Source organism: Uranotaenia lowii, chromosome 3 (assembly GCF_029784155.1).
Source record: "Uranotaenia lowii strain MFRU-FL chromosome 3, ASM2978415v1, whole genome shotgun sequence".
Taxonomy (NCBI): Eukaryota; Metazoa; Arthropoda; class Insecta; order Diptera; family Culicidae; genus Uranotaenia; species Uranotaenia lowii.
The window spans coordinates 277,737,649-277,764,490 of record NC_073693.1 but is presented as its reverse complement, the minus strand read 5'-3'; the positions used below and the strand labels follow the sequence as shown (position 1 = coordinate 277,764,490).

The following is a 26,842-nucleotide window of genomic DNA, read 5'->3' as shown; positions in this document are numbered from 1 at the left end:
AGATAATCTTTTGTCTTTATATGTTGAAAAACAGAAATTTTAGTCATATTTTCAGACAAAGCTAGCAGAATTTCATTTTGGTTTTCCAAAATTATCCATTCGGACAATACTGAAGGCTATCCAATAAGGATTACGCACGCCACCCTTTAAATTAAACAAGTTCAACGAAGAAATCAGAGACACTTATCTCTTTTCAAAAACGCTTGAATTCACCTACATTTTTATATGATTCGCAAAACCAAAAAATTTAAATTTTTTAAAGCGACTAACCAACACAAATAACAACACTAGCATCAGCGTAACGTTAAAATACTTGTGTCGATTATTACAAGCGTTTTTAAAATCCAAATCACGATTTTAAACACTATAGATAAAATAAGCAGTTCGATGGCATTTTCATATTATTGGATACCTATATACTATAACATAAACCATAAAAAATATCATAAATAAAGACGCTATACGCTTTCGAAATAAAATTAAGGTCCTGGAAATGGTTTCTGAATGATTTCTTAAAAAGCGTGATAAAATCGAAACAATGACCGTGATAAAATCGAGCGTGAATTTGGCGAGTATTGATAAAATCGAATAGTGATAAAATCGAGAAACTACTGTATTTATTGTTCCTTCCGAGCATAATACCTAAAAATCCTATTCACGTTTGAGACTCAAGCAACCCTCCCCATTTACAGATCTTTCTGAAATTTGGCATGTGACCTTCTGGTAGGCAAATAAATAATTATGACTTGGAGCGAATGAGCTTTACCATGTTTAATTCTTCCTATACTATGATTAGTATACTGCGCTTCGTTGAATTATTAAAAAAAAAATGCAAAATTTCTGTTAAGATAAAATAACCGTAACTTCTTCAATTTTCATCCGATTTTGATAAATAATCACTTGAAATCTTTGTTTTGAATTCATTTTTAAAGCCAATAGAAATTCAGATTTTTTAAATGTTACCATCGGGTCTAAAACATTCATTGAATTAAAATTTTCTCTAAAAAAATGCGTTTTTCATTTTTCGAAGGTGATGGAAAGTATTAGAGAAACATGAGGTATCAAAAAACGAAAAAACATAAGCCGCAAATATTATGAATTTTTCGAAAAAGATACAACGGTTCACCGGCAGGACTTGAGCCCGGGCTGGGCGTATACGCCAGGTTGGTCTCCTGTTGTAGAATGTTAATACATGGGCCCCGGAGAGGCGCAAGATGTGGGTTCAAGTCTCACCGGGAGACAAGGCGAATTTTTTTCACATGTTTTTCAATATCGATTTTCTCTTATCTAGTCCCTGAAATTTCATCTAAGTTGGATTCATTTCTCTACAAAAAAGTACTTTTTTATTTTTCCAAAAATTCAGTTTACTAAGTTCAAAAATGCTGTAAACTAGTGTTATTTAATGGTTATAGGCCGAAGGTTATTTGGCCGAATAATATTTGGCCAAATGGTCATAAGGCCGAATGGTCATCAGGGCGAATGGACGATAGGCAGAATGGTCGTTTGGCCGAATTTGTGCTAGGCCAATAAGACATTTTATCGCTTTTTTGCATGTTAGACCGAATGGTCGTTAGGCCGAAAAGTCATCAGGCCGAATGGATACACGGCTGGATTCGACCATTTGGCTTTGCGACCATTCGGCCTAGTGGCCATTCGGCCACAGCATGCAGACAAGTGTAAAAGGTTTCTTATTGACCTAGCAACCATTCATGAAGATCATTCAGCCTTATGATCATTCGGCCGAACGACCATTTGGCCTAACGACCTTTCGGCCTAGCATCCATTTACCCTCACGACCATTTGGCCTGACGACCATTCGGCCTAATGACCTTTCGGCCTAACGACATTTCGGCCTAACATCCATTGGGCCTTACGAATATTCGGCCTTGAGACCTTTCGGCCTAATAACCATTCGGCCTAATGACCATTCGGCCTAATAACCATTCGGCCTAGTAATCATTCGGCCTTATGACCATTCGGCTTAGTAACCATTCGGCCGAACATCCTTTCGGCCTTGCGTTCTTTCGGCCTAACAGCCTTCGGGTGGATAACCGTCGGCTGAATAACCCGTTCGGCCTAGTGGCTTATTCGGCCAGATAGCTCATTCGGCCTAACGTCCATCGGCCGAATGACCTTCGGCCGAATGGCTTTCGGCCGAATGACCCAGCCTCAGGCAGAACAACTAGCTTATCGGAGAAAAACTTGCAGGACATTTTACCAATCTACTCGCTTATTCGAAATAAAAAAAACTCGCGGAAATGGAGTCGAAAGAACAGGTCGTGCGTGATAAAATCTTGCGCATTCATCACGAGAACAAGGATCTCTCGCCTAAATCCATCGCTAAAACGTTGGGAATCGCGAATTCCACGGTGTCGCGAGTGATTAAGCGGTTCGAGGAACGATTGACCACCGATCGAAAGCCCAGAAATTAAGGAAAAAGTATTCCGTACAACACCAAGAATCAAAGCCGCGTAGTTGGGGCCTTCAACCGAAACCCGAACGCCTCCGTTCGGGATGTGGTCAAGAAGCTGCACCTAAGCCGAAGTTTTGTCAAGAAGGCCAAAACTAAGGCTGGGCTTCGAACGATCAAGGTACAAAAGGCCCCTAATCGCGACGAGAAGCAGAACAAGCCCGTCAAAACCCGTGCCAGGAAGTTGTACCTCAACATGCTGACGAAAGTTGAATGGTGCATCATGGACGACGAAACATATGTGAAGGCCGACTTCAAACAGATCCCCGGCAACCTGTTTTTCACGACCAAGGATAAGTTCAGCGTTCCGGAGCATGTCCGCACTCAGAAGATGTCCAAATTTACGCATTAATTAAGCCATCTGCACGTGCGGAAAGCGGAGTGCACCTTTCGTGACCCAGGACCACGATAAACGGACAGGTGTACATGAAAGAGTGCCTCCAGAAGCGGCTGCTTCCTCTCCTGAAGGCTCACAACACCCTAACAATCTTCTGACCGACTCCAACGACGTACTGAAGGGGTATGCGGACAATAAGGTCAATTTCGTGCCGAAAATGTTCAACCCTCCCAACATTACTCCGGAGCTCTGTCTCATCGAGAAGTACTGGGCGATTATGAATCCTAAGCCTAAACGACCTATGGTAGTGAAGACAGTAGAGAAACTGAAGAAAGTATGGGTTTGCGTGCAAAAAACGGTTGATTCACAGGTTGTGCAGGATCTTATGGCCGGGGTTAAGGCCCAGATGCGGTCATTTGCGTATGGACTATAAATAAAATACAAGTAAAATGGTAAAATGGAGTTTAATAGTTATTTTTCAATCCCTGAAAATTTGAAGGCAATCGGATGAAAACTCGAATATTACAAATCAATTTTGTGTGTGGCAATTTCATCGGGGACACCATTTATGCGTCGGTCAATCGGCGCCGGACCCTTAGGTAGGTAGATAGTTCGAGACTTTATGTCAGTTGTGCTTTTCCAATCATATCATCTATGGTACAGTACACTTTTCAGCGCATTTTCGGCAGAGAGATTTGCTAAATAGGCATTGGATTTTTGCAACCTTCTCTATGGGTGAAGGAATTGCTTATTGCAAACTTGTGTTCCAACTTCTTTAGAGAGTAGAACATGGTAGATAAAATGTGTTCTGAGAAAGCAACGTCTGCATATTTTCTAGGTTATAAATATCGTAGGTCACCAATGAGTACATGCTGATAAGTAGAGAGGATTCGTCTATGATGACTGTATTAAGGGTGAAGGGTGTAGCGCGAATATCCATCCTGAAGAAAAGTGTTTTCGCGATTACATGTAGAAGTAAGGTTATAAATCCCAGGTTGAATTAAGGGAGTAGGAGTTTTAGGTGGGTTTACCATGATTCGACGAATTGTACACCCAAAATTCAGCCTCTGTGCCAATGGCGTGTAGTCAATTTCATAGCATCATTGGTACAAGAAGATAACGCGACCGGCACTGATTCGATTTGCGCCCACCGGCATTAACCTCCCAGCGCAACCGAATTGCGTATGTCTGAATGAAACAAAATAAAAACGTTTTCGCGTTCCTCCCCATCGCATCACAAGCCGAAGAAGGATGGAAATAAATACCGGCCAACACCAGGCAGCCAGCGAACCGAGCACTGTGCGTGTGAATGTAGCAAAAGCAACGACAAAAACATCCTTCTAATTCAATCGACCGGCAAACACGGCTAAGCTGTGCGTGTGAATGTAGCAAAAGCAACAACAAACACATTCCTTCAATTCACCGGCAAACAACACCGGCCAAGCTGCCCGGCTTCAGCAGCTGTGTATATGTAGCGTGTGTATGTAATAGCAGGCAGTAAGCAAAGCACAGTTCTCATTCAATGGGTTTCCCGTTCCTTCACTCCCGTTTCCTTTCCCGTTTCCATCTTAAGACAAAGGAATGCATTGAAAGGAGGCCAAACGCCGGGAAGCCGCCGTTGTACGTTTTTTGTGATTGATCGGTAACAGAAAGCCTATGACAAATATACCTCGTACTGCATGTAGCTCGAATAGTCTACTGGTTAGAATGTCGGACTGGCAAGACGATACAATTGGTGATGTGAGTTCGATTCTCACTACAGCGCTGTGGTTTTAATTTTTATTTTCTTGTTTCTGGGATGAATTATCCAATAGGAAGGAAATCCCATAAAATGTTTTTCTTGTTTCGCTTGAATGTAGTGGTCATCATTTTGGTTGGGAGCCGAGTCCTTATGCCAGTTACGGTTTTTCAAACATACCGTCTTCGGCACAGTGCACATTTCAGCGCATTATCGGCACAGAGATTTGCTAAATAGGCATTGGATTTTTGCAACCTCTTCTATGGGTGTACCCTGGTTGCTGGTTTTGTTTTGGGATGTAATGCGCAAAAAGAAACTATCTTCTGGGTTGTCAAATAAAAAAAGCGAATGTTTTTACACAACCATGTGTAGAAATTCTAAAGTCGAAAGGCTTTCCTTAACTGACATTTCTGTACTAGTAGTTTCGATAAACATTTGTATTGCCTTATGTACGTAGAGAAAAATCTACATCTGTTCATCAGTAATCGTTTAATAATTTATAAAATATTATTTGTAAATTGAACGATTGCGGTGGCTCTCCTTAAACTATTAAACATATTCGAAGATTACTTACGTCTCCTAAAGCTCCTTCAGATCTTTTGCATCCGGTTGGTTTCCTGAAAATCAGAATCAACTAAATTGCTGTGATATTCACTTCCGGCAATGCTTCCTACACCAAATCGAGTGCAGAAAACCACAAACACACGCTCCCTTCCATCAGAATAAGATATACCATCAAAACATAAACAAATATCAGAAGCAAGGCATATTTTGGCAGTCACCCTTAAGGTTTCTGTACGTGTCACCTTATGTCGGAGACCTTCGTTTATATGCAAGTTTTTTTTAAATCGATTGAATTAATATGTACAAGAGAGGTAGCAACCTTTCCCTAGATTAGTATAAAGGAAAAACTTACACTTACTAATTGATTGATTGAGGAGAAAGATGGTGAGATAGAAATGGTGAAATGAGCACGAGGTGACACTGTACAGTTTTCGAATGACCAATCGGGATGAAATTGAAATTGAGAAAATTAAACGTAGATAGACGTGAAAGCGAAACTGAAACTTATCTCTTAGATATGCATAATAGATATAAAGCGCAAAAGAATAGAAAAAGGGTAACTTAAAAGCAAACAGTTTTCAGCGATTTTCCGTTATTTCTCATTAATGGTTCCAGTTAACTTTTGTTTTAATGTTTTTCTTTCGTTATTTTCAAGTGCAGTTTGATCGGAATTCAGAATTCATGAACTTCTATCTCTCTAGATTTAACTGGTGCATTGTGTTTGAGCATTAGCGAGATATGCCCAATAAATTTAGCATATTTGTTTACTTTTTTCATTCGTACGGAAAGGTACAACTGGGCGCGCGGAGTTAAATTCAGTTAGGCTTTCTTGAAAGTTTGTCACGACCGGAAAAGATTGACGACTAAATGTGGTATCGAAAATCGAACTGCTAGGTGGAAGAGTTGAGATTGAATTGTTGGTTTGTCATGATTATAGTAGTACGTTATGTTCAATGGTAAAACTGATTAGACACAGTTCGATTTGAGAAGTTGTTTTGAACTCGGTCGAAAAGAAAACAAAACTCGCAACCCTGCCTCATGCATTTGTTTTTGTTTTGATTGCCTCGTTTTTTAATCGTTTTTTTTTTTCAACAAATCTGTCTTTCTGAGAAAAGGATCGTTTTGTGTTGTTAAAAGAACTTAAGAAAAAAAAAGTTAAATGAAACAGCTCTAGGTTTGGTAAGTTTTCTCGTTTATTCCTCTTCAAAAGAACTAAATTTATTGGGCACTCTCTAGAGTTGGTTTAGCAATCATTTGTTATTTTTCTTAGATTTGTTTTAAATGTCAAAAGTTTGGGGGTTCAAAACGTTTTGAGTAATATTTTTATACTTGGCTATTTATTATTGCCGGTACCTTCATCGGTTTGCTTTCGTTTGTTTAACTTTGAAATTCGAGTATTAGAATATTTTGATTATATGATTTGATCAGTAAATAAGGTTAGAATAAGATTTAAACTAGAACGAATTCGAATGAAAATTGAGATCAATGACATTTCAACGTATTTTTTCAAAATCTGTAACCTTAAGTAGCACTGTATGTTGAGATCTAAATGATTTTGTTTGTTTAAAGTTATCTGTTTATATCTTTGGCATTCCTTAGCTTAATACTTATGTTATCTGGCAAAAAGTGAATATGTAGGATTATGGTGAGTTTTATGCTGAGTTAATGCTGATTGGTTATAAATAGTTTGCAAATGCCAAAAAACAAGAACAAAACTATTCAAATTATGTTTGAAAATGAATGCCGGAAGCTTCATTTAACAGTTAGTTTACGTTTGTTTGTGTTTGTTTATGTTCGTACTATGTATATGGGATGGGTGCATTGTGGACGCCATTTTTGCTCTTATCGATGAGAATGATTGATTGCACGTGAGTTAATTGATCGACACGCTCTCGACTTCAATGACATTTGGAATTTTGACAGTTGAAGCGTGCGAATGAAGGAAAATTTAACGTTACATTTGGTGAAAAATGAAACCAAATTTCCCAATTCCGAATTTTGATTGTATCTCTAAACTAACGATAGATGATAGAACCTTTAGGTTTCTGTCTAACTGGCGAGAAGTTATTCATGGTATACGCTAGTTATAAAGTTGAAATTATGTTGCCGTTGCCAGTGGAAAAAATGGAATTGTAATGAAACATACTGTTGCCAATTTTCCCGTTTTATTAAATTGGTTGGACATAGTTCTAAACCACCAGATATGAACCAAATAAAACGGAAAAATTTCATCAATCTAGTAACAAATTTTATTTAAAGTGTTTCTTTTATTAGGTTATCTAATGATTTTTTGAAAAATAGTAATGATTCCATTTTTTCCTCCAACAACACAACTTTAAATGCAACAAGTCCCATATCGGTAGATAAATAGTAATACTTTCGTTTCATTGTTGTGTAATGCTGTAGTTGAACGTATCCTTCTGATAAATCCCCTGAACGGTAGTATATAGTCTGAAATATCATTAAAATGCCATTTGCTCTCGAATGTGTCTAACATTTAAAAAGGGTGTAAGCAAAAAACTGCTAAATACTTTCAAGTAGTCAAGTTAGAACATTTTTTGGATGTGAATCCGATAAACAGAAAAAAAGAAAAACTACAAAAATACATAATAAAAAGCGAGTTTAAATCTTTCACTGTCTCAACGGATCTACGAACATGCAGTTATATAGAAACGGTTAAGGTTTTGTTTTTTTTTCCTGGTTAGCAAATATAATGGAAGCTTTTCCCTTACACAAAAACAGGAGATTCTACTACCGGTGTTGTTAACCTTAATATTTTTAGGGTTCAAATCATCAGACTCTGGCCTTGCCTGCTCCAGATACACTCAAGTAGTTGTGCTACATTATTAACGGAAAAATATAGCAAATCTCCAGCATTCCAAAGAAGGAGTAATTTACCAGATGAGCGAGAAGCGCTTCTTCTTCGGAACGTGGTTGACGCTGATTTTGCGCAACTTTTCCGGCGCCACGCCCTTGCGGGGTTTGAACAAATTTACCTGTAGACCGACTTTGATCTTCTTGGTGAGGGCGCCCTGCGGGAAGACGGCCTGCACCTGCGGGACCACGGTGCTGGATACCATGCCGCCCTCCGGTCCGATGGCGTGCACCTCCTGGCGGATGCGCGAAATCACCGCAAAGTACTGCGGGAAGTCGTACGTCACGAAGCGGCAGATGCGACCGCCGCCGAGCTCGTCCAGTTGGGCTAAATCTGTGAAAAGTGGAGAAAAGCGGACGTCAGATTTATTTTTTTATATGCAATTTGTAAGACATTTACTATTCTTTGAAAGACTGTTAGGATATACCTATAGCTTGGTTTTTTTTTTAACAAGACAAACATTGTTTTAGGCCATATGAATTTTTGACATTGCAGATGTTCTAAATTGGCATACCCTTCCAGTGTATACCTCCGGTAGAACCATTGAAATCAATCGCTAAGTAGTGTAGCCGGTGCGTTGATTTACCGGTTAGTGAAGTGAGAATCGTAGTTTTAAATTTCGAAGCAAACTGAAATGTTCAAGAAGGCGCTTTGGTGCGTGTAGGAGGAAGACCGCTCGAAGATACCGAACACGATAACAAGCAGCGAGAATAGGTCAACGCAGCGCTAGCCGACACCAGGTGGAGCTAGAGGACACGTTACAGTAACGCTAACGCACCGGAACGTAGCGCTAACCGGACATCCTACAATCCTAATAATTGTCTGGGAGAGACCACAATCCTGGTAACCGCCATTTTGAACCCCGTACCAGACAAACAACTAACTACTTACGTATCCCATCATGTTCCGAGGGACCCCGAAATTCTAAGCTGAAGATTCAGCCGGATTACCCGTCAAACTGCCGAAGCTGGTCCGTGAAGTGTCCCCTATCGGCATCTCTATCCAGTTCCACCTAGTGCTGCGAGTACCGAGAACAGTCTGCCTACCCCTGGTGCAGTGTGCACCTCCCGAACATTGAGAAGATTTGGGCGCCCCCAACAATCCGTCGTTAATACCCCTACACGCATCGGAGCTTAAACGCCAATAACCCCTAGAGCCACCACTGAGGAAGAGGAAGTCGAGCCGTCATATTTCGACACTCCCGTCACGGCAATCACCCCACGCTGCAACAAAAGGTAGAACCCAATAACCCTTTTCTGGGGAATACGAGATCTCTGATACCCTACACAAACTAACGGAAATTATAACATGTTGCAGTATACTGAGTAAGAAAACGTTAGAACTCGAAAAGTTTCATCAAACTGAAGGTTCCTACTAGAATACAGCTGGTGTAGATGGAACCAGTACCGTAAAAAATTATTAGGTTCGTAAAGATTACAGAGTAGCCTCCAGGATCAACGGAGTTAAAGAAAGATAATCCGATTTTCTCGTCCTAGAAACAATACTTATCCAACGATCAGCACGGATTTCTGCCGAAACGATCCACGACAACAAATTTGCTGTCTTTTACATAGTTCGTGCAAGATAGCTCCACCATGAAGTCACAAACTGACGCCATCTATACTGATCTGTCTGCTGCTTTCGATAAAGTCAATCACGATATTGCTATTGCTAAACTCGAACGCTTAGGATTCTGTGGATCCCTACTGGACTGGTTTCGAAGCTATTTAACGGGACGAAAGTTATCAGTGCAAACTGGAAATTTCTTTTCAAGACAATTCTCCGCTTGTTCAGGTGTGCCCCAGGGAAGCTACTTGGAACCGATAATTTTTGTCATCTATTTATATTAACGATGTTCTCACTCTCTTGGACGGCCCAAAACTTGCGTATGCCGACGACCTCAAACTTTTTCACACCATCAATGGCCAAGAAGATATCGATCTCTTGCAAAGGCAGTTCAACACCTTTGCTCACTGGTGTGAAAACAACTGCTTGCCTCTGAACCACAGCAAATGTGCGGTCATTTCTTTTTCTCGCAAGCGGAACCCTCCTCACACAGAGTACACTCTTGGGAACGAAACCATCGCCCGGGTGGACCACATCAACGATCTGGGCGTTATCCTAGACCATCGGCTGGAGTTTAAGACTCATACGAATTACATCGTTGATAAAGCGTCTAGAAGTCTCGGATTCTTATTTCGCGTAACAAAGGAGTTTAAAGATGTGTACTGCCTAAAAAGTCTGATTGCAGTAGACTGAGTCGATTTAGAGTCATTTTTGAATTTCTCAAACCCTGGGGTCTTAAAAGCTTTGTTTTGGTCCAAAACTCATCCATGATTTTTTGCAGAATTTTTAAGTAACGTTTACATGAGTAAATTTGAACTTTAAGGTTTGTATGGGAAAATTGAATATTTTGTACTGAAAAATCAACATCATTTTTGTTTCTTCTGTGGAACCAAGCATGCTGATGGTTTTTGTGCCAATTTATAAATTTCTTACAGGAAATTTTCCGCTGAACAACTTTGTCGAATATCATAACTTTGTATCTTTTTAGACAAAAAAGTTATTAGCAGTTTAACAGGTGTATGTTTTTTTGAATTGATAAACCATGAATTCAATTGACACCACTGCTGGGTGCCTAGCGAAGTATTGCAAGACCACTTTTCATGCCATACTTCGTGGGGCACAAGCAGTGGTGTCAATTGAATTCATGGTTTATCAATCCAAAAAGACATACACATGTTAAACAGCTAATAACTTTTTTGTCTAAAAAGATACGAAGTTAAGATATTCGACAAAGTTGTTCAGCGGAAAGTTTCCTGTAAGAAATTTATAAATTGGCACAAAACCCATTAGCAGGCTCGGCTCCATAGAAGAAACAAAAATGATGTTGATTTTTCGGTACAAAATATTCAATTTTCCCATACAAACCTAAAAGTCCAAATTTACTCATGTAAACGTTACTTAAAAATTCTTCAAAAAATCATGGATGAGTTTTGGACCAAAACAAAGCTTTTAAGACCCCAGGGTTTGAGAAATTCAAAAATGACCCCAAATCGACTCAGTCTAGTATTGCAGCATAGTTCGCTCAACGCTTGAATATGCATCTGCAGTTTGGTGCCCATTTTACCAGAACGGAGCTGAACGAATAGGGGCTATCCAGCGGCGTTTCATACGGTATGCCCTGTGACACTTGAACTGATTAGATCCGTTTCGTTTACCCAGTTACGAAAACCGTTGCCGCCTAATTGATTAAGACACGCTTCAAATTAGTCGTAACGCTGCACGTGCTTTAGTCGTAGCGGAACTCCTTGCGTCGAGGATTGACTCTCCTATGTTTCTGGAGGCTATTCCTCTCAGTGTGCGACCCCGAGGATTAAGAAACCAAAATCTACAGCTCTATGTTCCCATCCGGCTGAATAACTACGGAACCAACAGCGCTCTAATTGGAATTTTGAGAACTTACAACCGCTTCGCCGAGTATTTTGATTTCGACGTTTCAAGAGCTACTTTCCGAAGAAAAATTTTAATGTTTTCGAGAACTTTGTAGATTCAACTAGTTTTTAACTCATTATTTTATTAAGTTATCATTAGGATCCGTTGATGTTTTTACTCAAATAAACAAATAAACAAATAAGGTCAATAAAACGTTGATAACGTTACTGGTTGATCATATCTTAAAGTTCTAGGACAGTGATTTTCAAAGTGATCCCTAACGCTCCCTAGGGTGCGTTGAGAGTCTCCAAGGGAGGTCAAAAGAGCCCAGAACTAACAGTTTTTGTTGTTTTTCTGTACAAAGTTGTTTGAAAATATTTCTTAGGAGGCTGTGAGTTCTGAAATATCGAGGTAGGAGGGGGGGGGGGGGGGGGGGGTGTTTCTCCTGCTAGTGTAGAACACATACAAAAGACTGCGGGTTACGGAACCAGAAATTCCCTTGTTAGATGAAAAGGTGAGGATGAGATCCCGAGAAGGCTGACTTTCAACGATTCAAGAACCTCCTCGTAATCACTGGAGGTTAACGCATAAACTTCTCCTCTAGGCGACTCGAGATCTGAAAGTTCCTCGTAATGACTCGAGGGTTACAAACATATACCTTTACACGACACACAAGCCATCATTTTCTGCAGGTCCGGCACCATTACGCCGAACAGTGCAATCAAATTCAGAAACAAAGACATCCCCTTATCATCAACTGTGAAAAATCTCGGCCTTATGATGGACTGCAACCTAAATTGGACACGACATGTAAACGAGGTTGTTTCTAAAGTGTTTGGTACTCTCAGAACGTTCCGGCGTTTCTCCTCGGTACATTCTCAACCCACTCGATTAAAGCTGGTACAAGCTGTCGTAGTTCCCATCTTGACATATTGCGACATCGTTTACTATCCTGGCATGTCAATTGGACTCAGAGAGCGTATATTTAGAGCATTCAAATCAGCTATTCGGTTTGTTTTTCATCTGAACCGTCTCGAAACTACACTACCTGTGCGTAAGGCAATTCTCGGACATGAACTTGGTGCAAACTATGATCTTCGGATAGCATCTTTCATGCGTCAGGCCTACCACCAAGCTCTACCAGAGTACATTCAACAACATCTGCAACGAGGAAGACACGAACGGACCCGCTGCTTCATCGTACCACAACATGCAACATCTGGCGGAAAGAGTCTGCTGGTGTACGGGACTTCGTGCTGGAATAGAACTCCACAGGACGTGAAAAGCAAAACATCTTTAGCTAGCTTCAAAAACGCCTACAAACTAACATTAGAATAACTAAAACATATTCAGTTAAATTTCACTATACCTTGTTTGAAATGTTAAATCTTTGTTCAGTTTATTTTTTTTTTACAAACAGTTGTTCAGAAATGTAATACTTTGTTTCGAATGTACTTAAAATTTCCTTGACCTTATGAAAAGGCCTTTAATTGCTAAAAGGTTTTCGTGTGTAAATAAATCAACAATTACAATTACAATTACGACTCAAGGTCTAATCTCTCCTCTAACGATTTGACCTCTTCTTCGTAATGATTCGAGGTTTACGCGTAATGACCCTGATCTTGTCGACCTCATCTACTCATCAAGTCTCGGGGTTAAACACACAATCCGCTGCTCTTGGTGACTCGAGATCTGACTTCTCCTCTAAAAACTTGAAATTTGAACACTTATCACCAAGATTCAGGTTTCTCACCTTTAGCCCGCCGTGTGTTGGGCGGGACGCGCTTGTCGCAACACACGCACAGAACTTTACGCAATTACACTCGGATTAACCGATATGTCTACTGAGTACAGCGGACAAGGTACTAAAGGGTGGAACAGCTCAGCGAGATTAAGGTCGTCCGATCTCGCACATCGGGAGCTGGATTGGAAGAAGACACGGTGAAGTGGACTTCCATTTGACGCAATTGCTGACTGGTCATGAATGCTTCATGACTTCGCCATATTGCCTAGATTGTGGTTACGAAAAGGAGACATCGGAACTCATAGTGTTTGCTTGCCCGAGGTTTGCGACGGTACGTACCAATAAATATACTCGCCGTCTGTGGGCCCGATGCGATAGTAGACAACGTAGTGCAAAGGATGTGAACGGATTCCAACAGTTGGTATGTCATCAGCAGCGATAGGTTCACCTAGATCATGACTGTTCTGCAGAAAAGTTGGAGTCAACGGCAGTCCCCAAAGTGTGTAGTATGACTCCATCGCCGGGAAGCATCTGAGTCGTGTGCGTTCGGTCTCTTGATCGAAGCTACAAAGATAAGGCATCATCTTCTGCGTGTAGAGATCATGGGTGCACCGCGATCGGGTGTAGGATACCCCATCGCCGGTGAGTATCTGAGTAGCGGGTCTAAGTTTCCTACGGGGGAAACTGCGGGGATAAGACTACACCTTTCTCGTAGCGGACCCCGTAGGAAGGGGGTAATCTACGAGTAGAGAGGTTCTCGATGCCGTGTGAGCCTCTCGAGTTGGTGTAGGACGTTGTCGTAGGACGTGACAAGCGCGAGTCCAAGACAAGCTGCTCTCGGCACACGACGGGCAGAAAAGCCGCGGGCCAACATTCCTAGGGTTGCCTGCCAAAGGGATACAAGTAGACCAAGCACGGTCGGAGGAGACTGACCCCATCGACGGAGGGCTGTCGAATAGAGTGCGTCTGACCCCACGGTTTGAAGCTACAAAGGTAAGGCAACATCATCTGCGTAGCGGATGCCGTGGGTACGCAGCTTTCGTGCGAAGGATGTTCCACCTTCGTTGAGTATTTGAGTAGTGCGGAGTAGTATGACGTCATTTTCGGGAATCATCCGAGTCGTTGCGTTAAGTCTCGCGCGTGTGCTGTGACAGGCGCGAGTCTAGGATAAGCTTGATCGGCACAAAAGTGGCAAACCTCGAATCTTGTAGATAAGAGGTCAGGCTTCGAGTCGTTAGAGAAGAGCTTATACCTCGAGTATACAGGAGGAGAGGTTTGTGTCGTCAACCCCGGAGCCTGTATGTTGCGATATGTGGTTTGGCTAAATGAGCGACTCGCGATGCGATTGAATTATTATTCCTGGTCAGTACTTGGCAATTTGTGACACGGCGTAGGCGGACGAAGTAGTTCCAGGAACGTACGGATGTTCCGGTTTTACATCATTTCGGCAGGAGATTTCTCACCAGGAGCGCTGCGACACGATATGGTTCTGTAGAACAGCAGAAAGGTGTCGATGGCTTCGTCGAAGGTTTCCCCGCCTGCAGTGATTTTCTTGACGACTGTTTAAAAGTGTCGACAAACCTCTTTGCTAATCCATTGGATTGCGGGTGGAATGTTCCTGTTTTGAGGTGAACGACTCCATCCTGGTCGCCACTGTTGCGATATGTGGTTTGGCTAAATGAGCAACTCGCGATTAGTTAACGTAAAACATATATTTGGGCGATAAACTATACATATATAAAAACTTTGTACGCGAGCTGCTGATCGCAGTAAACTTTGGAGTTGAAATGAAGATCTGCTGAATCACGGTGATGACGACACACGATCAGGCGGCATCTGTCAGGCTGACAGCCTTAAGCTGTAGAGGCCCACTGGCAAATTGTGCCGTCATTTGACGGTTGGTGAGTTGTCCTCCCAACACTGTACAATAAGAGTTCGGGTCTCGAGTCTCAAGATGAGAGATCAGGCCTTTAATCAACAAGAGGAGGGGTAAAAGTGGTTACCTCATACATTACGAGGAGGGGTCAGATCTCGAGTCGCTGGAGGAGAGATCGAGCCTTGAGTCATGCAGAGGAGAGGTATGTGTACGTCAACCTCGAGTCGATGCAAGGAGAGGTCGGATCTCGTGTCGTTAGAGGAGAGATAAGGCCTCGATTCGCAGAGGAGAGATTTATTTGGGAGCCTCAAGTCATTGCGAAGCAATGTCGATTCTCAAGTCGTTAGAGGAGAATTCAGATCTCAAGTCGTGATGATTAGAGGTTTTGCTGAAAATGGTCTCGGCTATCAGAATTGCCTTGGAGCGCACTAGCGCAAATAGACCTCCCGCTATTGAGAGATAGTGTGTTAAACAGTTCGAGATGGGAACTAGGTCTGCGGCCCCAGGTAGAGTTTAGGGAGTAGGAGGTATACATGGAGTGTATGTATTGCTCTGCGAAGTAGTTCCACTTCCCCGTGGTTCAGAGCGGAAACATGACTGCAGACTCGTCACCTGTAGACGTACGGCCAAGAGAACTACACATCACACTTGGTGCAGCCAGCCCGCCGACGAGCTGCGTGCCGAGTGTGGCACAAACGTGGTGCGACTGGGTGCCTTGGTACCAGTGCTTAGTCGCAAGAGAGAGGGGTCACCACGCGTATCGGGTAGTCGCGACCCCGATATGCAGGGTGACCAAGTGTTCGAGCGGGTGTTGGTCGAATTCGCGCTTCGGGTGGTCCTAACCTCGATTCGCGGATATGATTGACTCACGACGGGAAGTGGGCCTTGAGTCGTAAACACGAGGCGCACAGTGGATGGGTTGAGACGGAGAACAAGTTAGGTGATTAGTGAGTATTTCTAGACTCGAGGAGAGGCGAGTTGTTCTCGTCTCGAATTGGGTCGAGAGACGTATCGAAAGAGGGACCTCAAGACACGAGGAGAAGCAAGTTGTTCTCGTCTCGAATTGTGTCAAGAGGGATGAGCGTAAGAGGGTCTCGAGTCACGAAGAGAAGCGCCTGTCCTTAAACATCAAATTGTGACAAGAGGCCGAATGTGGGCCTCGAGTCACGAGTAGCGGCGAACGGATTGCCAACCCGTGAGTTGCGAATCGTGGCATTAGAGGGGGAGAACTTTGCTGGAGTAGTACGAAAAATGAGTATTACGAGTCTTCCTATTGTACCCATGAACCCAGAGTAGCAAACTGGGGAGAAGTGGTAGATCTCCGTGCCTTGGAATACAATCTGTAAACCGGGATTTACCACCTGTGGTTACCAACTACAAAAAAAGGTACTAAAGGGTGGATACTCGATCCAATTCAGCGACTTCTGATGATAAGCTCCTCAGCGGGAGTGAAACGAGTGGGATTCGATAACGACGTTGTCTTTCTATCTTGTATCGTGTACCTTGGTGTACATAATGATTTAGGGCCACTTGGGTTTAGAAGACTACGTTGAGTCTGTTGTGGTATGAGCCTACTTGGTTGAATGATTCGACTGAATCAAAGCAATCGAAAGCAATCGATCTTTCGATTGTTTTGATTCAGACTACGTTGAGACCATCTGCAAGTGGCAACGGACAACGACTGCTGTTGCCCTCACGCGTGTCATGTTGAACACCTTGGCAATGCGATGCAGTAAAAGAAATGTATTGTCAAGGGTAACATCATCAATCCTGCAATACGGTAGAGCGAACCTGACCAAGTATTGTAAAATGCGGAGATCATAAGGTCATGCTCATCCCGATTCTTCTACGGGAAAAAGTTTATTGCTACAGCAATGAGCATACGCCCAACGTAAGGAAATACTCTAGGGAGGCCTCGACGACCAACTGACAGCAACTATAGCACATCTCAGAAAGCTGGAGATGGTGAACCCAGACAATGTATGAAGACACCAAAACTTGGAAAATGAATTGGAAATTGCAGTAGATACAAATGCGGTTCACGAGTTAAACTGCATAGATCAACACTGACCATCGATCATGATCGATGATGTATTCAACTGAGGTTGCATCTCAATGGGAACAGGAAAGATCGTTAGAAGTTTTTGTTAAGTGTCCTAACCAATCGTTGAAAGCTGGCATGAATAAAAGAGTTTATAACGATGACTTAGATGTCTCAGATGGTCATCAAGTTGTAAGGTAGTTCTTCTAGGCCTGTAAGCCTATGCAAAACCCCATGTAAGCATTCCCTTTAATTTAAATTTATTTGGTTGGATTTTAACTTCATGGTGGCTTTTGTACCTAGGAATAAGGGGTATGATGTTCAAAATTTAACAAGTGTTCATGAGCGGTTGGAGCCGTTGAGCGCACTAGCGCTAGTTTGGCCTCTAACATTAAGTAATGCTTTAGAGTATTCTGGGATTAGGTACAGAAGCCTCAAGAAGCCTTAGGGCATATTATGTAAGTATGTATATGAAATTACAATTCGTACCCCCAAAACTGACATAACTCGCTGATAAACAGTGTAGTTTTTCCAAGCATGGCATGGAAAGAAATTCAGTAGATCATGTCTATACCCTAAATTAACAACATGTATTAAAAAACTCGTCCTGATACGTTGAAGCCCTGAAGATATTTTTTTTTTTCGATAACAGTCGTTTTTACATTTTGGCATTGGCAAACCTATCCGGTGCTCAAGATTTACTCTTGTGCTTGAACCAACAATGGCTTGGATGACATGAACGTAGTCGACTTAGCTAAAGGCAGACCACCTTACCAAGCTAACGCTATGTTTGAGAACCTTTCTAAATAAGCCGTTTGGATACGGACAAAAGATTTCAAACAAAGTATTTTCGGGCAACGGCATACACACCCAGATTTAAGAAAGCCTTCCAAATTTCAAAAAATGGTTTGATTTTTTGTTCGAACTTACCTTCAGCCTCGAAGCATTCATTCAGCACATCGTGCACGATTTCGTCAGACATGTCGATGTTATGTTCCCGCCAGGTTTCCCCGTTGTCGGAACGGAGAATAACAATTTCTCGTTCCTTTCCGCGTAGGGAGGCAAAGTGCGGCACCTCCATAATGACCGGTCCCAGAAACTTGGCCCCGACTGGGCCCAGTTCCAGAACTCGGCTGGCCAACGCTTCTCCCTCCATCAGCGGCGGAGGATGCATGGTGCGCTGGGGTTTCACGTACCGACAAGTGATCCTGGTCGGCTGAGCGGCCGAACGTGGCGGCACAATGATGCGCACTCCACTGTGACGGCAACCGCGCATCGCTCCTCCACGGGCGTCAACCAGGAACGAAACCAGGAAACTGTTTTGTTTTTAAGGGAAAAGAAATGTTTTAGTTACTGGTTTATGGATTTCCTCCCAAAAGTGACTTACTTTTTCCAGTGTAGTTTTCTTTAATGGGTGAACAAATTTCCACGAAAGCGTGTTAGAAAATGTGTGATGATTTTAGGTTAGTATTTCACTAATTGAACCCCGTGTTGACCGTACACTTACCCAATCATCGACTGTCGCTCGATGTTAATGTTGTCGGCAAAGTCAGTTACGGAAATACCGGACTGGATCATCGAGGCGTGCTGGGGGCTGATGGAGTCCTCCAGGGCCGTCGGCGGAAACTGGTGCGAATCTGTACTGGTCACCATCTTGTTAGAATCGTGACGCTCGTCCCGGGTCACGTCGATCGGTAGAGAATCATCTCCAAGTGATTTCATCTCATCAACGGTCAGATAGCGATAGGGTTGATCCGACAGCACGGTGTCTTCACCTGCGTAATGATAGAAATAGTTATAAGAATTTTTGTTTTTTTTTTCAGTTGACAGTAATAACCCACCTCCTTCTTCCTCCGAGTCGGACATGAAGGTCTCGTGCATGGCTTCAGGTGCCACGACTCGGTACTTCTCCTCCGACGGAGGCTGCTCCGGCGTCGTCTTGCTATCGGTAACCGATTTGAGCGAATCCAGTACACTGATGTAGCCCAGCTTCTGGGCAATCTTCAGCGATGTTTGTCCATTCTAGACAAGGATAAGAAGGTTTGGTTAGAGTTGGCTTTAAGAGTTAAGGTCTGACGAACTTACATTAGTAATTGCATTGGGATCAGCATTATTCTCTAGTAAAATGTTAACAATATGGCAATGTCCTTGTTGGGCAGCTTGATGCAGCGGAGTGTAACCGATGCCGGTTGGAGCGTTAACATCGACGCCCTGCTGCAGCAGATAGCGAACCATGTTCGATTGACCAAAGTGTGAGGCCACGTGCAGTGGAGTGTATCCGGCCTTGGTTGCGGTGTGAGTATCCGCTCCGTGTTTGACCAGAACCTGTGCTACGTTAACGCGATCTTCCTGTGCGCAGAGATGCATCGGGGTTAAGCCGTTGCGGGCCTGCTGGTCCGGATTGGCCTTGTTTTCCAGCAGCACTGCAGACATCTCGTGGTGACCTTCCTGTGCGCTCAGATGTAGCGGCGTGAATCCGGCCTTGCTTTCAGCATTGGTTTGGGCACCGTATTGCAGCAGCGTAGTCGCTATGTTCATCTGATTTTTGCGTGCTGCAATATGCAGCGGAGTGTGTCCATTCTTGGCAGTAGCATGTGGGCTTGCACCCTTCTCTAGAAGTAGCATAGCTACGTTCTGATGATCATAGTGGCTTGCAACGTGCAGCGGCGTAACTCCGTTCTTGCCCTGGGCATCTACAGGAGCGTTCTTCGCTAGAAGCAACTCGGCAACCTTAATGTGACCATACTTGGCAGTTAAATGCAGCGGAGTGAATCCTTTCTTAGTGGCCGCATCGATCTGGGCCCCGTTTTCAATCAGAACTCCGGCAACCTGTGAAAAGTTGATATCATAAATGTGATGATACTGAACAATCGGTTGAATTTATATTTGTTTACAGAAACATATAGTCAGGGTCATATAGAACCGAATTGCTGTATTGACTTTGACTACTTAATCAAACTTCGTTAAAATTCTTCAGGTTTAAGTTGTTAGATCGGATAGGTTATTAAGCTAAAGAACGTTCAGTCGAATGTGTCACTAGGCCGTAGTTGCCATACGGCCTAAGGGTGATAAGCCAAAGTCGTTGAGCCGAATGGACGTTAGATCGGAAGATTGGAAGAAGCAAATGTTTTGAAGAACTGTCTGTATACTGCAGGTATATTCTAGGTGTTCCCAAAACTTGAGGTGATCTCATAGTAATGTGCGATACACCAAGCGTAATGATTGTCGAAGTTAGAACGTGTTGCGTGAGAAACCGACGTCTTTTTGACCATAATTTCATTTCACTAAAAAAATCTTTAAGTCAGTATGTTTCATCTATTGTCTATTAAGTTTTTGATCTCATATTCGTTCAAAAAGTTGTTTAGTCTATTGAAAATTGTGTCTATCGTCTATTCGACCTGACTTCAATGAGGCTTTTATACGTTCAGTCCGACCAGCCCCTTAATACCTAATGACTCATTGGGATTAGTTTTTTCTGTTCAGCATTGTGCCCTTTTCGGCGTAATTTCCTTCTGCCGAACAACCTTAGGTGTAATTCGGCCTGATTCTGAAAGGCTTATTGCACTTTTTTCTATCCAGAGGGAGGGTTTAGACCAATTATGTATCTTAGAAATTTCGCCATTGTAGTTAGGAAAGACTGGCACTTTCAATTCTTAAGCCCGGTTTACAGTTCGAGTGCAAATGAGCGTGAAAAAATTCAATAACTGAAAAACGCGACACAACCAGGGAATCCAAAAATCGTTATTCTCCGATAGAATGTGCCGATCAAAACACCCGTGAGAGAGATTTTCATCCGCAAGAACACTATACTAGCGCTTATCAATCAACTTAAATTTTGCTCTCGATAAGTTGTGCATTCCGATTCAAATTTATCGTCTCTTGCAACGTTACGGATATGTTCTCGCTCCCGCACGAGAGAAAATTTCTCACTTTTTTGAATAGAGTGAAGGGCGTGGAGAGTCAGAATGGACGTAAATAGCTAGAAAAAGAACTCTCTGTGCGTTTGTTCGGTTTTCCAACGGTTATTTCAAGGATATCCAATACACATATTAAGGAGTCTATCTCACAATCTTTAAAGAGGAAAGGTTACAAATCAGTTTCAATCATGTTGAAGTTTACAAATTTTAAGTTGATTTTGGTTTGCTTATCATTTTGCAAAAATTGCATGACATCAAAATAGCTGCTATTAAACTGAAATTTTAAGGGAAAAATCGTTACGTAACGATGAGCATAACTCCCCCCCTCCCCTATGTCACAATTCGTAACGCTCGAGCTTACTCCCTTCCCCCCCTAGGAGCGTTACGTAATTTATGGATGCCCCTTATCTTGATCGGCATTGGAAAGCGATGAGAAGTCATCAAGTTCTCATATTTATCGCTAAGTGTTACACAAGTGATAAACCAATGATCATTATCAGATCTGCTCGATTTGCTTCCCTGGACACAACTAGCATGTGTAATATGGTGGAATCGTTGGGGAATGATTGAAAGATGATTTTCCAACAGGACTTGTTCTTTAAAACCGTCTAGAACTGTTTTTTCCCTGCGGAAATTTCATCGTGGCGGGGAAATCGGAATAAAAACAGTTCTATCAGGTGTTAGGGAAAGAGTCCGACTGGAATTTCGTCTTTTAACCGTTCCCCATCGATTTCACTATGTTTCAGAACCTAGTTTCGTAGCGTTATTGATGAAATAAGATTTTTTACGTTCATTTTCACTTGAAGTGTAAATAGGCCTTTAACACGTTCGTCGCTACGCAACCGGGCCCAAAGAAATACTCGGAGAGAGAAAGCAAAGAGGGAGAACTCCAATATTTGAAACGTGTGGCGAAGCTGAGCGGTTAACTCAAGTAAGAGAGCGACACATGATGTGACGGGGCCCCCAGGAAATACACCCGTCACATGAATATGGGTCCCATGGCGACGAACGTGTTAAGCTATAATCCAAATCGTATAGCAGAAACTATTTACTCATATGTGGCAAAATTCCATGATTTGTAAATATTTGTTATAAGCTTGTACTCAAAAATACATCCTAATCTAGAGAACGTTAGTTTTTTTTTCAACAGTCCAGGCAGTTCGGTCGTTGTTAGTCTGGTGTTAGTGAAATTCACAGGATAGGATCATGCAACTCAAGCAAACCAAACGAAACGAAATAAAAATAAAATCATAACTACCTTCGCCTAGTTTCCTGCCATCAATCTCACTAAACAGAAGATTTTCAAACTGCGCTGTAAATAACTAATTTTCAATTGACATACATCAAAGTTTTAAATTAAAAGAACAGAACAAAAAGTGTCGTAGGTGGTAACTCATACATTTATTCGTAATAAATGGGTTAACAGAACTAAAAATTATTGTCTCTTCCAAGCACCGAAAATGCGAACAATCCGTCAGAGATCACCTAAGCAAAAAGTTCTACTCCTGCTAGTGTGTATGTGTGTTGATTTGTGCGTAGGTTGTGTTGTTTGTTTGGGTTAATCCTGTCGTTTTCCCCTTTCTTGAAAGGTTAGCGCAGGTCGTAACAGTTTCGTCAAAATCGTTTCGTTATTCTCTTAAAACCTAACACTCTTCGTAAAATAAAAAAACCCTCTCAGATAAAGTACTCCTGGTGCCTTATCCAGAACAGTTGCATCAGATAGACGGTATCGATGTGGTCCATCAGTTTTTTGGCGACCAAATTCTTTACCTCGTCCTGGCCCTCCTTGGCGGCGATGTGCAGTGCGGTGTACATGTCCTTGGTGACGGCGTCGACCTGGGCTCCGTGTTGCAGCAGCAGCATCACGATGTCGATGTTTCCGAGCCTTGAGGCGATGTGCAGTGGCGTTTGCTGTTCCCGGGCCCGAGCATCGACCTGGGCTCCGTTCCGGAGCAAGATGCGGATGATGTCGGTCTGAAACGGATAGAAGATTTTGATAAGATATCGGTTACAGTTGTCTTAGGTCAGAAATCCCAAGCAGAAAAGGCTTAAGGCTTAAGGGATAATAAACCATCCGAAGAAAAATATTCCTGTGTGTTGATTTATAATAACAAAACGTACGCATACATCTGAAATACATTGGAGTAATGGTTGACAACCGCTTAAATTTTGGCACGCGTGTCCAAATACTGTTTTAAAAGTGCATCGAAAGTCATCGATTCATTGGCTTGGATTATGCCGAACTCACATGGTCCAAAGAGTAGCAAGAGGCGTCTCTTTGCGAACGTAGCACTACGATAAGGAGGAGCGGCCTGGAGCTCCGCCATAGAGGTAGAGTGCAACAGATCCATAATACGGAGCACACATTGGCTGACAGCCATGCGAGTTTCCTGTGCATACAGAACGATATCAGCAGACGTAGGGCATGATTCCCACCGACATAACTCTGGTGGAGGATATGGAGTGTAACGAAGGAAGAGCGTTGATAGGAGTGCGTAAAGCTCAACGAACAGTGTCCCGCGACTTTCAGACTGGATAAATCGGAAATATGGAGAGGTCAACTTATACCTGACGCAGTTCCTTTCGGGTCATGGGTTCTTTAAGCAATACCTTCATCGGTTTGCGCTTATCAGCTCGCCTTATTGCCCGGACTGCGTAAATACGAAGGAATCGGCAGAACATGCTATCTGCCTATTTATGCCTCAGGTACATTTGAAGGCGTTAACAACTTCAAAAATTTGAACGCTGAAAATGTTGTGAGTAAAATGTGTCGCGACGAACAATCGTGGCGTGCTATAGTCGACGAAATACCGTAAATCATGCGCGAGCTGATACGAACCAGGAGAGATGATCAACGGAGAAAGAGAGACAGAGATAGTCAACCAAACTTGACAAGCTAAAGAAATGAGTCTTCAGAAAGAATATTGAAAGCTCTATTAATCAAACTCTAATTGTGATGGCAAAAACACTGAAGCTACTTCGTTTAGAAACGTGCGCGTGCGCAAAGATCGAAAGTCCGTCACGCAGAAAACGGAAACCACCCAAGTAACCATAAGCACTAAAGCTTTGCATTTTTTAGCTTTATACCAGCATTTTAGTGCTAAATTACACTATATCAGCACATCAGGTGCAGTTTTGCATTATAACAGCCCTTCAAGTGCTATGCTACATCTTAACAGAGTTATACAACTATTTTAAAATGCAACTAGCATTTTATCCGCTTTTCACAATGGTTTTGAAATGCAACATACTCTAAATCAGAATAATAGCATTTTCTAGGAATGAAATTGGCATCACACACAAGCTTGCTTTAATGCTTTTTAGCACTATGTAAGCACTACAGTGGTATAAGGCCAAAACACATTATCATTGATTGATGCTGAATTAATGCACATTTAATGCAGAAAACAAATAATGTAGGAAATTCAACCCGATAGGCATAAGCTAATATCAACAATAGACAAATTCAGTATCGTATCAGAAAAATAAAGCCAAAAAAAAACTAAAAAATAAATTTTCCCGCATTGTCGTACCTTATTCGAACGCCATTTGCATTTTCCCAGCATTTTGCCCGCCAACGCTATAGTATAATGCTAATACAGTAAGGTTTTTTTTACACTGATATACGTACCGCGTAAAAAAAACCGTGTAAAAAAAAACCGTGTTAATTCCCGAAAACCGTGTAAAAAAAAACCGTGCTAATTCCCGAAAACCGTGTAAAAAAAACCGTGCTAATTCCCGAAAACCGTGTAAAAAAAGACCATTCGAATTCTGCAGCTCTGAAGTTCTGACACTGAAAATGTAGACTAGAGACATGAGACCTGAGACTTTAGACATGACACCTGAGACCTTAGTCCAGGGACCTGAGATCTGAGACATGAGACCTGAGACTTGAAGAATGAGACCAAAGACATGGGACATTAGACCTGAGACCTGAGACTAGAAACCTAAGACATAAAACACGAGACCTGAGACCTGAGACATGGGACATGGGACATGAGACCTGAGACATGAGACTTGAGACTTAAGACATGACACCTGAGACCTGAGACCTGAGACATGAGACATGAGACAAGAGGCATGAGACATGAGATATGAGACCTGAGACCTGAGATTTGAGACATGAGACATGAGACATAAGACATGAGACCTGAGGTATGAGACAAGAGCCATGAAAGATTAGACCTGAGACATGAGACATTAGACCTGAGACAAGCTACTAGTGTTATTACCGCGAAAAATTATATTAGCTTCGATTACAACTTGCGACCCCTCTAGTGAAAGGGTTTGACTTGTAGATGACGAAAAATAGTGTCGCGACTTCGCTAGTACAAGCTACTAGGATTAGTACCGCGAGAAATTAGTTAAGCTCCGATTTCAACTTGCGACCCCTCTAGTGAAAGGGTTTGACTTGTAGATGACGAAAAATAGTGTCGCGACTTCGCTAGTACAAGCGACTAGTGTTAGTACAGCGAGAAATTAGTTAAGCTCCGATTTCAACTTTCGACCGGTCAAATGAAAGGGTTTGACTTGAAGGTGACGAAAAATAGTGTCGTGACTTCGCTAGTACAAGCTACTAGGATTAGTACCGCGAGAAATTAGTTAAGCTCCGATTTAGACTTGCGACCCCTCTAGTGAAAGGGTTTGACTTGTAGGTGACGAAAAACAGTGTCGCGACTTCGCTAGTCCAAGCTACTAGTGTTAGTACCGCGAAAAATTAGTTTAGTTCCGATTTCAACTTTCGACCGGTCAAGTGAAAGGGTTTGACTTGTAGGTAACGAAAAATAGTGTCGCGAGTTCGCTAGTACAAGCTACTAGGATTAGTACCGCGAGAAATTAGTTAAGCTTCGATTTATACTTGCGACCCCTCTAGTGAAAGGGTTTGACTTGTAGATGACGAATAATAGTGTCGCGACTTCGCTAGTACAAGCTACTAGTATTAGTACCGCGAGAAATTAGTTAAGCTCCGATTTCAATTTTCGACCCGTCAAGTGAAAGGGGTTGACTTGTTGGTGATATTGGTTACAGGGGATAATCTTGAGATTCCGGGGAATTGAATAGTATTTAAAGTGTATTTTTTATATTTTGTATCACGTTTTGTTTTTATAACTGGCAAAATAAATCAAAACGCGCAAGCAGAAACTGTAGCGCCTAGCTGAAAATTGAATAAAATCATCATTCTAGCTGTGAGCCCGTGCGTTTTTTGATTGTTTGGAAACTTGAACAAGATGCTACAAATTTTCGAAATTTTTTATCAAACATAGCATTCTTTGAAATTTGCAGTTAATGAAAATATAACTTCAAAATTTTTATCCATCCAATCATGATTTTTTATGATTTCAGCTAGTAGAATTTGTTACAGTATTTTTCACCCCTAAATGCCTTTTCTATAAAAACATTTATGGTGGTGCTTCATGCATTACGACATTTCAAATACATCACAACTGGTGGAACCAATAATTTTTCTGACTACCTCAATTTTATGTGCAATCAACTTTAAAACTTTTTTGTACAAACGGTATGATTATCTGCGGAAATAATGTTTTTAAAGGCCATTGAAGTTGAAAACTGTTGCATGATGCACCAGATGCACCAGACGGTATCTCTGTTTAAAAGACATACATCGTCTATGCCGATTTAGGCTTTGCAGACTGAATTAATTACGTTGAAAATTTAAGATTAACATTTAACTCCAGTACCGAGATGGGAATCGAACCCATGCCATCAGAGGACCAGCGATTACCGTCTTACCACGCTAACCACTCGATCAACGAGACGTATCTCACAACTTACCTTGAGTTCTGTTTGCTTCAAACACTTTAACTTGATTGGTCGCAAGTTGAAA

At 42.1% G+C, this 26,842-nt stretch overlaps 1 protein-coding gene across 9 annotated transcripts in view; it reads right to left on the bottom strand.

The window, feature by feature from the left end:
• The window catches only part of LOC129757215 (ankyrin-3-like), a 255,433-nt gene that overhangs the window by 21,928 nt on the left and 206,663 nt on the right, over positions 1-26,842 (bottom strand). For 7 of the 9 annotated variants that reach the window (XM_055754349.1, XM_055754352.1, XM_055754354.1 and 4 more), the window contains 5 exons: positions 22,768-22,971; positions 19,166-19,909; positions 18,588-19,102; positions 18,011-18,396; positions 8,106-8,317 (listed from right to left, as the gene is read on the bottom strand). In XM_055754349.1, coding sequence (XP_055610324.1) covers positions 8,106-8,317; positions 18,011-18,396; positions 18,588-19,102; positions 19,166-19,909; positions 22,768-22,971 — 2,061 coding nt within the window. Of the gene's footprint in view, positions 1-6,284; positions 8,318-18,010; positions 18,397-18,467; positions 18,486-18,587; positions 19,103-19,165; positions 19,910-22,767; positions 22,972-26,842 lie in introns of those variants that run through there. The other 2 variants (XM_055754350.1, XM_055754351.1) reach the window with 2 other exon arrangements.